Source organism: Myotis myotis, unplaced genomic scaffold (assembly GCF_014108235.1).
Source record: "Myotis myotis isolate mMyoMyo1 unplaced genomic scaffold, mMyoMyo1.p scaffold_m19_p_4, whole genome shotgun sequence".
Lineage (NCBI taxonomy): Eukaryota > Metazoa > Chordata > Mammalia > Chiroptera > Vespertilionidae > Myotis > Myotis myotis.
In genome coordinates this window covers 32,449,060-32,461,909 of record NW_023416346.1, presented here as the reverse complement: position 1 = coordinate 32,461,909, position 12,850 = coordinate 32,449,060, and the positions used below count along the sequence as shown (strand labels likewise).

The 12,850-nt window shown below is 48.8% G+C and overlaps 1 protein-coding gene across 8 annotated transcripts in view; it reads left to right on the top strand.

Moving 5' to 3' along the window:
• BCORL1 (BCL6 corepressor like 1) overlaps window positions 1-12,850 on the top strand; it is a 67,194-nt gene that overhangs the window by 39,898 nt on the left and 14,446 nt on the right. For all 8 annotated transcript variants that reach the window (XM_036304676.1, XM_036304677.1, XM_036304681.1 and 5 more), the window contains 4 exons: window positions 2,597-2,820; window positions 7,008-7,229; window positions 9,976-10,142; window positions 11,350-11,495. In XM_036304676.1, the coding sequence (XP_036160569.1) occupies window positions 2,597-2,820; window positions 7,008-7,229; window positions 9,976-10,142; window positions 11,350-11,495 (759 nt within the window). The remainder of the gene's footprint in view (window positions 1-2,596; window positions 2,821-7,007; window positions 7,230-9,975; window positions 10,143-11,349; window positions 11,496-12,850) is intronic.

Below are 12,850 nucleotides of genomic sequence, written 5' to 3'. Positions count from 1 at the left end.
TACACTAATGAGAGTAATTGAGCTAATTTTCATCAACTATGGGAGACAGCAGGGATAGTTTTCCCTTTTTTCTGTCAGAGCCATAATGGATTGGTCAGGAATGAGTTATCAAGCTGTTGGCCTCAGCCACTTGTGTTCGGAGGAAGAGGAGCTTTGGTAGCACCAGTCTTCTCTAATGAGGGCTAGTTTCCTAGAAACTTGGAAACTTCTTATTGAATTTATGGGCTTTTGAAACCAGAAGATCCTTCAAGGTTGCCTGGTCCAGTTTTCCATTCAATACAGAAATCTCCACAGCACTCTTGGCAGGTAGCCTTTCCTTAAACAGCTCCAGGAGCATGGAGAACACTGCTTAGCAAGGCCCCCTATTTGACTTGGGGGCAGCTCCAGTTGTTGGAAACTAGGTCATTCTCCCTCCATGTGTGTGTCTAAGCGTTTTCAGTTGAGGAAGTTGGCTTTGGTATATGGCCTGGTCACCTTCCTCCAGATCTGGTAGTGACCTTCATGAAGGAATTTCTTGGCAAACATCTCTCTTCTCAAAAAACTCTGATCCCTCCTATTACTACTACCCACCTTTCAGGTGGACATCGGAGAGTCAGGCAGAGTCCAAACTAGACAGGTTACCTTACTCCCGTCAGAGCTTCATGACCTTTCTTTGGTTCTGGGCTTGTGTTATTCCCTTCACCAACAGAAGGGAGAGGAAGAGCTACTCCAACTCCCACACCCACTACCTCCACTCTCCGTTCCTTTCTGTGTTACCAGGAAGCCCTCGCTCCACCACAACTGTATAAACTCCAGAGCCTGCCCTGGTCTAGGTAACGGGGTAGGGGCTGCTGCCTTTTTGTGGCATTGAATGCTGTAATATGGCTACCCCATGTTTTCTGAGGTCCTCACAAGGCACGTTCTGTCCCTTCCTCTTTTTGCCTCAGCTCAAACTTGTTGCGTTAAAATCCCTGGTTTAGAATATTTTGATCGGAAGTGCCATTGCAACCCATCTAGTACAGCAGTTCTTGGACGAGTTTGGGGACCCACTAGTGCAGCGGTTCTCAACCTGTGGGTCGCGACCCCTTTGGCGGTCGAACGACCCTTTCACAGGGGTCGCCTAAGACCATCCTGCATATCAGATATTTACATTACAATTCATAACAGTAGCAACATTACAGTTATGAAGTAGCAACAAAAATAATTTTATGGTTGGGTCACAACATGAGGAACTGTATTTAAAGGGCCAGAAGGTTGAGAACCACTGCACTAATGGGTTGGGACTAGTTAGGAGAAAGTGGTAGTGTGACTTCTGGCCTTCTAAAAGCTTTGCATAACCTACAGTCAATTCCTCATACTGTAATGATGGCTCCAACATCTGGTCTGCCCTTGGTGATGCCACATGTGAGAGCACGTGGCCAGGTCCAGGGAGGCGAGTTGAGAACTCTTGGATCTTGGCAACCCCCTCATTTTACAAATTGGAGAAACCAAGGCTGCAGCTATACATTTGACAGGCATGCTGATCTTGTGCCATGTACTAGGTAGGCATGGTGGTCAGGCTTATGGGGGCGATAACACATGGGCATGGCCCTATGTAAAGAGCTTACACTTAAATAATATGATAATGATGCCTTACTCTTTCTAACACTTTATAAAGGGGTTTTGCATTTGTTACCTCATTTGATTCTTATATTAGTCCTATGATGTGGATTATATTCTCCTCATTTTACATGCATAGAAATGAGGTTTGGGGAGGTTATGACTTGTCTCCAGCCAGTCACACAGCTAGTGGCGTGGCCAAGCCATGTAACACTAATAATAGCTAAGAGATAAGGGTAAACCCCGTCTATCCCTTCTACATGTGAGGTTTAGGACTGACCTGGGTGATGAGACCCTTGGTAATGGGGTTCCCAGTGCCAATCAGGGATCCCTGCTCTGGAGTTAGAACCAGTTGTAAGAAATTAGGAAGTGCTTTGTTCAGTGAGCTGTGGGTAGAATTAGAGATGTTACCCAGTCTGTTCCAGTAGCTTGATTTCCACCTCAGGGGGCAGCAGGTTTCTGTGATTGTCCACCGGTTGAGTCCCAATGGCACTTTCTGGTTTTAGGGAGTTTCTGTGGCTTTGATGTTTCTGTCCTCAGAGAGTGACCAACAGGGCAATCAGGCGGGTAGAGTTGAGGCTATGAAGGAAGTCTCCCACCATTTACTCCCCACTCTAGTATGCTTCATACTTCACTTCAGCAGAACTTCTAAATTTGTTTTCCTATTGGAATGGAGAAAGAGGCAAGGGGGATAGGGAGAAAGCTGAAAAGGAAGTTCTGACTTGCTTTGGGCTTTGGGGAAATCTTTTAAAAATGACCCTCATTTTGGGGACAGACAGATGAGTCTCCCCCTCCTGGCAGTGCTGGGAGTTGTCACCTGCTTATAGAGGAGGGACTGACATTGAAATAGAGTGTCCATTTGAGAAGTAGTTCGTGGAATTGTCAGCACCAATACAGGTAGATAATTACACAAGTTTGTACTGAGATTCTCATCTCCAAATTCCTCTGATTCATGTTGGAGGAAGGCTTCTGTGTTCTATTTCCCTGACATTCCTTCTTTCCTCTTTCGTGCCTTCAGATTTAAAGGCCCGTAAGCAGAAGACTTCGTCCCAAAGTTCGGAGCACCACCTCAGGAACAGGAACCTTCTCTTGCCCAACAAAGCCCAAGGGATCTCGGATTCACCAAATGGTTTTCTCCCAAATAACCTGGAGGAGCCAACCTGCCTTGAAAATTCAGAAAAGCCATCAGGAAAACGAAAGTGCAAGACCAAGCACATGGTGAACGTCTCAGAAGAGGCAAAGGTGTGTTGCTAGCTACGGGGAGTTGTGGGAGAGGGGAGTGGGCTAGGGTTGCAGGCTTTCCAGAGGCAACTCTGTCAACAGTTCTCTGAGTGAGACAGTGAGTGAGTGAATGAGTGAATGGGAGGATCACATTAACCCATATTTATTAAAGTATTTTAAACTAGTTGTAGAAACATTCAGGGGAGGATTTGAAGTTAGAGCTGACTATAAGCATTTGCAAAGTATAGGGTTTGGCTCATGATGGCTTTTCCTCCACAAGCCTTGGATTGCTTTTGAGTTAAGGAAGAGTTAAAGAATATGGCAGCCTGAATAGCTTGTTAACATCCAATCAAGAAGCTTTTGTCTGCGCTTAACTCACTGGGAAATCAATCGGAGATTTCTGAGTTAATCAAGGTAGCAAACGGGAGCAAGGTGGTTAATGTCTAGAGACAAAGGTTGCTGAAGGGTGGGGCTGAAGGAATTCCACTTGGGTCCCTTTATAGCCACCCATCCCCACACTCACTATCCAGTCGAAAAGGAGCAGGTAAGTGGGCACTCACCATTCAGTAGCCAGGCAAACATTCTAGAAACCCTGTTTAAAATTGACATCTCTTTTGGGTCTGATGTTAACGACATGGGTGTTAGGTTCCACATTATACAATTTGAAAAAATCACAGTTCTCATCATGGGTGAGCTATACATTTGAGAGAAGTGAAAGTTTGGGTTCAAATGTGTACTCGTAATATGTGTTCATTGCCAACAACAAAAATACGCTCATATTGGGCTTTTTATGGTGGTTGTGCTTCTTCTTGCTCTTTCCAGCTCCCGAGCAGGGGTCCCTGCAGGGCACTGGCAAAAGGTGGGAGACTAGGTGCTCGTTTGCCCCCCCTTCTTCCCCATTCTGGAATCTGGTTCCAGCTCAGATGAGGTACTCAAACGTAATTTATTATCTTTAAAAATAGAGATGAGCCCTAGCCAGTTTGGCTCAGTGGATAGAGCATTGGCCTGCAGACTGAAGAGTCCTGAGTTTGATTCCGGTCAAGGGCACATGCCCAGGTTGCAGGCTCCATTGGCTGTGCAGGAGGCAGCCGATCAATGATTCTCTCTCATCATTGATGTTTCTCTCTCTCCCTCTCCCTTCCTCTCTGAAATCAATAAAAATATATTTAAAAAAGAAGAGATGATACTCCTTCCATCTCACAAGGGTGTTTAGGGGAACAAAGGAGGAAGTATGTCTGTTAAAGGCTTTCATCATCCTAAAGTGCTTTCTGAGTTGGTGTACATCCTTGAGCGTTAGCCTAGGCAAGAATGAGGGGACAGCCCTAGCTGGTTTGGCTCAGTGGGTAGAGTGTTAATCTGCGGACTGAAGGGTCCCAGCCTCGATTCAGGTCAAGAGCACTTACCTGAGTTGCACATGTCTCTCTCACATCGATGTTTCTATCTGTCTCTCCTTGTCCCTTCTACTCTCTTTAAAAATGAATGGAAAAATATCCTTGGGTGAGGATTAACAAAAACAAAACAAAACAAAAACAATGAGGGGTCAGAGGTACAGAGTAGCAAGGGAGCAATGACCATTCCCTGCAACCCCCAGAGGGCTGAGGGGTGGGGGTTCTGGGGGGAAGGGCAGGAAAGTCAGGTCTGTGCTGAGTGCTCCATTCACACAATGGCTCTCAATTCTCACAGTGATTCTTGGAGGTAGGCGCTGCTGTCTTCTTTATAATTAGGAAACTGAGGCTCTTGGAAGTTAAGGGACTTGTGCAAGGTTACTTTGGGGTCCTAAGTGATAATTGGTTCATGAGGCAGGCCAGGCTGCCTACTGGAGCCCCACCCCTAGCCCCACCCATCCTGCTCTTTGCATATGCCTCCACCCTGTGAATGGATGGCTGCTCCTCTATCCAGGAGTCACTGGGGGAGGGGAAGGCCAGGGAGGGCAACACTGCAACCCTGAGCAGTTTTGGCAAAGGTGGGAGTCACTCTCCCTTCTCCCAGCTCTTCCAACATTGAGATGGCCTTGTCCCACACAAAGGTGACCAGCTGCCTCGCATACTGGAGCACATGCTGATACTTCTGTCTGGTTATTCTGCTTGGCGGTGTGTCCACTGAAATGTTCCTCCCAGAGAGGTTTTGTCCGTCACAGGGCCTCACTTTCTCCCTCGCACCTTTCTTTCTCTCCCAGTCACCACCACCTTCTCCAGTTGCCCCCATGGCATGGGGCTTTGTAGTGGGAAACAAGGTAGGGGGTTGTGGGGGACATGCCTGCAACACTGAAGCTGGGGCATTGGCCATAGGCTTCTTCTCACAGGGGATCCGAGCCAGGATGGAAGGGGAGGGGGAGGTGACTCCCATTTACTCTTGCTCCTCCCCGTCTAAGGCAGCCTTCCTTGTCTCTGGGAACTCTGGCCCCTAGAAAGAGAGTTACCCTTTGGCTCCTATCTTCGCTTAGCAAAAACCTGGGCCCTTTACCCAGCATCCTCCAGTACTGCCATTATACACCACTGTCCTCCTGGCAGCAGAGCAGCATTCTACTCAGAGCTAGTGCCTTCCTGCTAGTGATTGTATCACTCTGCCCCTTTGGGAAGAGGATGGATAGCGGCTCATGTTGTCTTGGGATTTACCAGGGGAAACAAATGCCCTGGCCCTCCTTTTCTGGCTTCATGTCTTTCTAGGCAACTTTTCTGGCTGCCCAGGGCTTGGCAGATGGCTCAAGTCAACAAATATTTGTTGCAACTACGTGCCCAGCCCTGAGTTAAACACTATAAGGAACAAAAGAGAAGATGACAGTATAAACCCTGCTTTCAAGGAGCTTAAAACTTACCAGGGGAGGCCAGACTTGCCCATGGCTTCCTCCCAGAATGAGTGATCCAAAAGAGAGCAAGGAGAAGCCACATTGTCTTTTAGGACCAAACCTTGGAGGTCACATATCATCATCTGAGCAATCTCCTGTTAGCTACATAAGGTTAGCCCTATCCAGTGTGGGAGGAGGCTATGCAACAGCATGAATATCAGGAAGTGGGGATCATCAGGGGCCGTCTTGGAGCCTGATGAGGGTACAGTCTGCCCTCTGCCTCCCAATGATTCATGTCCCTCCCACGTGCCAGACACACTCACCTGGCATGGGCCTTTCCCAAGGACCTTCAAAGTCTCAACTAAACATGGCATCAGCTTCAAATTTAGAATCTCATAGTCTAACTGAGGTCCAGGTTCAGATGAGGCTTCTTGGGTCTGGTTCCTTGAATGCAGCTCCTGGAGCACAGTTCTTCTCAATACGAAGACCCCTGAATTAAGGAGACAAGTTACTTGTCTCCATAGATGCAATACACCATGGTGGGACAGGCATGGGAACTTACTCTAGACATTCCAGTTCAAATGGGAGGAAAAAGGAGACACGGGAGTCATTCATAAAGAAAGGACTCTAATGTTCTGTGAGCACCCACCCTGTGCATAGTTCTGGAGCCTCTTGTTCATGATTTCAGAGACCCTGCAGGGGAGAGAGTGAGGGTCAGAGAGTTGGGGCTTTGTAGCTAGTAGATGACAGAGGCAGAATTCAAACCCAGAATTGCCTGAATCCCAAGCCTGAGGCCTTCCACCACTCCAGGTGGGCATGAGTGTGACCTGGGGACAGGTATGGTAGAAGATGGGGAAAGCCTGGTGAAGGTTAGATGTGGGGGAAGGTTTTTGCAACAAGAGTGAAGGCTTTCACAAGGGCTTTAGTCAAAGTTAGTTGTCTCCGCTCATCTTTACTTTCAGAGTTTGCTTCTGCTTATAGCAGTGGTTCTAAACCTTCTGGCCCTTTAAATACAGTTCCTCATGTTGTGACCCAACCATAAAATTATTTTCGTTGCTACTTCATAACTGTAATGTTGCTACTGTTACGAATTGTAATGTAAATATCTGATATGCAGGATGGTCTTAGGTGACCCCTGTGAAAGGGTCGTTCGACCACCAAAGGGGTCGTGACCCACAGGTTGAGAACCGCTGGCTCATAGGGATGATGTATACAAACCTCTATGAATGGAGATTGGGACAGGTTACAGAAGGCATGCAGAGTGCTTGAGAGAAGCTGAGATGTCCCCTCAATCTCTGATGTCCAATCACTTCGTCCTTCCTTGGTTTGTGTGGTTGAGGATTTGAGCCCCCTTAGCATCTGCTCTCTGGGTAGAAGTGAATGGGAACCTGTGCTGACCCAGGACTACATCGCTGCTTTCCAGGGCAAAGGACGTTGGAACCAGCAGAAGACACGATCTCCCAAGACTCCCACCTCAGTGAAAGCCACGGAACTGTGCACACCCTCTAAGTGCCGAAGTGCCAGCCTAGAGGAGGCCTCAGAGCCCCCAGCAGCCCTGCAGATTCCCCCAGAGGCACGTCGGCTCATTGTGAACAAAAACGCGGGTGAGACCCTCCTGCAACGGGCGGCACGTCTTGGCTATAAGGTAAGGAGCATCCGGCTGCAGGACTCAATTGCCCTAGCATCTGGAGGAAACCCTCCCGTTGGCTCTTCTGGCCTGGGCAGGGCTTTGTTTGGGGCTTGAACCTGGCTGGCCTCCTTGTTGTGAATGCAAGCTTATTTGAATGGCAATTTAGAATGAACATAACTGAAATGGAAACACAATATTATGCAATACATTTCTAGGCCAGAAATGGTTTTGAGGGGGTTATGTTTTCTTGAATTACCTTGTGCAGTGGCTCCCGCACTCAGAGGAAGAGGAGTGATCATAGAGTAGGTCCCCTTTTTTTTAGGTTTCTGATGCCTATAACCAACTCTTTTAAAATATCTTTCTATCGCCCTGACCAGTTTGGCTCAGTGGATAGAGCGTCAGCCTGCGGACTGAAGGGTCCCAGGTTCAATTCCGGTCAAGGACATGTACCTTGGTTGTGGGCACATCCCCAGTAGGGGGTGTGCAGGAGGCAGCTGATAGATGTTTCTCTCTCATTGATGTTTCTAACTCTATCCCTCTCCCTTCCTCTCTGTGGAAAAATCAATAAAATATATTTTAAAAAATAAAATAAAATATCTTTTTATTGATTTCAGAGAGGAAGGGAGAGGGAGAGAAAGATAGAAAGATCAATCATGAGAGAGAATCATTGATTGGCTGCTTCCTGCATGCCCCCTACTGGGGACTGAGCTTGCAACCCAGGCATAAACCCTGACTGGGAATCGAAACATGACCGCCTGGTTCATAGGTTGATGTTCAATCACTGAGCTACACAGACCGGGCTGTAACCAACTCATTTAATGGCTATCGCACTCCCAGTGTCTCACTGGCAAGCTACGATCTTTCTTGAGCACCTAGTGTAGGGGCCTGGAGACCTGCCAAGGGAGATCTAAAGAGAAAACGATGAGCAACCCTTGCCCTCAAGATTAATTTTCTTTAACCTGGGGCCAAACCGCAAACAGGAAACTGCAGGAAAACTAACCATGACAGGGTCAGAGCAGTAGGGCAGCCTGTCACAGGAGGGAGAGAGGGGTAGTCTGAGGCCCGGGAGAGAGGCGAACATCTGCAGTGGTTAGGAGCGTCGGGGGCCTCTTGTTCCCTGGGGCACAAGCAGGAGGCAGCAGCCCTGAGGCAGCATCCCCAATGCAGGCACACGTGCTCATGTGCACACTTGTTCACTTACTCTACCGGCCATCCTGTGAGCTAGCTGTGAATCAGTATGGCTGAGCAGGCCATTTTCACCAGGGCCTGGGAAGGTTGATAATGGGCCCCTGGTAAGTGCTGTGGTCTCTTCCCTCAGAAGGAGGCTTGCCTCTCCCTTCCACTCAGCTTATTCACCAGCTTTATCCCAGACTAGTTAAGGTGCTTCTGGGCCTGGAGTTCTGCTTCTGATCCTGTCATCTCAGCCCAGAGAAGCTAATAATTACTACCTGGACAAATGACCACACTGGATTATACTCAGAACAGTCTTTTTTGTTGTTGTTGTTAATCCTTACTGGAGGATATTTTCCCCATTGATTTTTAGAGAGAGTGGAAGGGATGGGGAGACATAGAGAGAAAAACATCAATGTGAGAGAGACACATTGGTTGGTTGTCCCCCGACTGGTGCCGGGGATCGAGCCTGCAACTGAGGTATGTGCTCTTGACCGGAATCAAACCTGGGACCCTTCAGTCTGTAGGCTGACACTCTATCCACTGAGCCAAACCGACTAGGGCAAGGAACAGTCTTGATTAGGGGAGAGCTGAGATAAGCATCCAGGTATAGTACTTAAAATGATGAAAACCAGCACCCACGGGTAGTACTTAAACCAATTCTTTCTTCCTTGCTCTCGAATTACCAGCAGAGACTATGCTTGTCACCACATGTCTCATTGCCCTTCCAAAGCACCAGACTAGGGAACCAGTGCTCAGGGAGTCGAGGCCTGAGGGTATGGGCTCTGGGTGGATAGGTGAGCCTCTCTGAGGCTTTCACCACAACAACCCACACCCAGATGAGTGTTGTTGGTCATGAGAAATGCCTCCCCATTTGGTGAGGAAACAGTCCAGAGCTGAGGCCCTGGTGATGGCCGCTCAGGGCTGACTTTGTTGTTGTTGTTTTTTTCTTTTTCTGTTAATCCTCACCTGAGGATATTTTTCTATTGACTTTTATAGAGAGTGGAAGGGATGGGGAGAGACGGAGAGAAACATCAATGTGAGAGAGACACATCTATTAGTTGACTCCTGCACATGCCCCGACCAGGGCTGGGAATTGAGCCTGCAACAGAGGTACCTGCCCTTGATCAGAATTGAACCCAGGACCCTTCAGTCCATGGGCTGACACTCTATCTACTAAGCCAAACTGGCTAGGGCAGGGCTAACTTTTTTTAAAAAAATATCTTTTATTGACTTTTTACAGAAAGGAAGGGAGAGGGGATAGAGAGAAACATCAATGAGAGAGAAACATTGATCAGCTGCCTCCTGCACACCTCCTACTGGGGATGTGCCTGCAACCAAGGTACATGCCCTTGACCGGAATCGAACCTGGGACCCTTGCATCTGCAGGCCAATGCTCTATCCACTGAGCCAAACTGGTTAGGGCAGGGCTAACTTTCTTGACAAAAGATTTTGAGACTCGCCTGTTGGTCCCCAGAATAAAGGGCAGACTCGGAGACTCTCCCAGACATTTGGAGAGCTTCGAACCTAACTGGGGTGGTTTTAAGAATTAGGCCACTTTTTGCTCATGGAGCTATCCTTGTCCCCACAGGACGTTGTTCTCTACTGCCTCCAGAAAGACAGTGAGGATGTGAATCACCGCGACAACGCCGGCTACACAGCCCTGCATGAGGCCTGCTCCCGGGGCTGGACCGAAATTCTGAACATCCTGCTGGAACATGGGGCCAATGTGAACTGCAGTGCGCAGGATGGCACCAGGCACGCTCCCCCACCCCTCCCTGTCACTCCCACCCTCCCCCAGCTCAGCTCCAGTCTAGACCTTTGCAGCATGCCAGGCTGCCAGGCTGCGAGTTGCACAGAGGCCTTGTCAGGAGGGGTTTTAGGAAGAGATCTGCAGACTGCAGGGGGGACCGGATTAGGGCCGAGATGGATGTGTTCCCAGCTGGCCAATCCACAACATTTACCAGGGGGAGACTGAGGTTGTCTAGGGATCACCCCATCAGATGCATCTTTGCCAGGAAGACTGCTCAGACTTTCCTCAAACCATCCTGGTGGTGCACCTGTCTCAGGCAGAGTCTCAGGCTTCAGGCACTAGGGTAACATACAGATTTAATTTTTTTTTAATAGCTACACTTATATTTTATTTATTTATCCTCACCTGAGAATATTTTTCCATTAATTTTTAGAGAGAGTGGAAGGAGGGGGAGATACACAGACACACACATATCAATGTGAGAGAGACACATTGATTGGTTGCCTCCCACATGAACCCCCACCAAGGCCAGGGATCGAGCCTACAATCCAGGTACATGCCATTGACCAGAGTCGTGCCAGGGACCCTTTAGTCTGCAGGCTGACACTCTGTCCACTGAGCTAAATCAGTTAGAGCCTGATTTGATTCTTGATTGATCTCTATACCCTTTTTAAAAGGACACCTGCTGTGTCTTATAGAAATTGCACCCATTCTCTTCTACTCTATCAGAGAGCTTACTTCCTGGCAAAATTGAAACATGAGCCACATACCAAGTGGGGGGACTTGGGTCAAAGGACTCTGGCTCTGCTTGGCCACCACTTGTGGAGCTGTTCTGCTCATCCCTGCTCATGGGAAGTCATCGGGTCCTTCTGTTCATAACCCCAAGCATCTGCTTTAAGTTTATCCTCAGTCGGGGTCCATTCTCTCCAACCCTAGTAGTACCAATGGAGCTTCATTGTGCCATAGAGACAGTCTCAATATGTGGGGGGAACATAAGAGAGAGAAATGGAAGGGAGGAGAAGAGCACAGGGAGAGAGGAGGTGGGGAGATGTAGTGGGGGGTGCAGGCCAGAGATGGTTCCTCTCCTCTAAGTCTTACCCACATTGTACCGGGGTCATCTCATTTTACTTCTCCCTAACAAGGCAGCCTGAGGTCTAGACACCCAGGTTCCCACTTGGACCCTATTGTCCTCACCCTGTATCACCTCCACAGGCCAGTTCATGACGCAGTAGTCAACGACAACCTGGAGACCATCTGGCTCTTGCTGTCCTATGGGGCCGACCCCACACTGGCCACCTACTCGGGGCAGACAGCCATGAAGCTGGCCAGCAGCGATACTATGAAGCGCTTTCTCAGTGGTAAGCACAGCCCAGACTTGAAGCCAGCATCCTTGAGGCTGGCTTCTGAGTCCTGAATTCCTGAGGAGAGAGTCTTCATCTCCCTCCATCTCAAACAGCTCCCATGAGAGGCGTCAGCCCTTTTCACAGGCTTTCTTTCAAGCGTCTCAGAAATCTCTATATACTTTAAAAAGCCCAAAGGCCCACTTCCTCTTGTCCTTGTGCTGTGAGTGTCCACATTGAATGCATCCTCTTCAAGACCCTGCTAGCCTGCGGGGACCCATTTCCTAGCGAGGCATGTAGGGCAGGCCTCCCTATGGGACAGCAGCCCCACTAACAGATTTAATTGGGGGAAAAATGTATTGACCTCTGCTTTGAATGGGATATCAGTTGCAAAGAAGTGACACAGTGTTTTGTTTTCTGTTTTTGCATTTTCTCCTGTTGGTGATCAGAGTAGAACCCTTGGGACCCCTCCTGGCACTTTATTTCTCACAGCCCTTGCCTGTGGTAACTGAGTTGTTCCCTCTGCATCCCCCCCACCCCATTCCTTTCTCATCCTCACCTAACCCCTGTGAAAAAGTGTCTGGTGTTCAGGCCTATGGCAAGGGCCACAAGCCAACATGCGTTCGTTTTCTCATGAGCAGATGGCAGCTGTTTGTCTGCAGTTAGATAGCTATAGTGAGTTGGGCAGCGGGAGGAAGATAAGGAGGGAAGTCTAGCTCGGGCATGCTCAGTGGGAATCTTGACCTTTGAAGGAAGAAACCCTGCCTCCTCAATAACATCACAGCTTGGCCCTCCCTCTAGCAGTTACTTCTTCAAACTGCCTGAGTGACAGACAGACGGAGCTGTATCACTCACCCTCCTTGGAGGTGTTGATGTTTGTGGTAGAACCCCTCTGGGATTGGAAGCCCACAGGACCAAGGGTTTGCCCAAGGTCACTCCCTGGTTAGTCTCCCCACCTCTCCCTGCCCCCATACCACACATGCCCCAGAGAGGCAGTTCTGGGCTCCCAACCCATTTGTTTATTGAACAAAGGTTAACTAGGTAGCTGATGATGGAGGAACCAGAACTGAAGATCTTCATGAAAGGAAGACTAGATGGGAAGTGCCACCTAGATGCTAATAAAAGCTGGAGGGGAACAATGGAATGCCACTGAGGGAGGCCTTGGCTTCTGCTCAGGCAGCCTCCATTCTGTCTGCAGTCAAGTCAGCTAAACCCAGCAGTTGCTGATCACCTAATACAGGCCTCAGGCCTCACAGCCAGACCCAGCCTCTCCCTGGCTCAGGGAAGGACTCTCTTTTCCTTTCCCCCAGCTCTGGCATCCTAGGTCCCTATCATCAAGGGGCAGAGCCACTTTGTGATGCCCATTCAGTCAT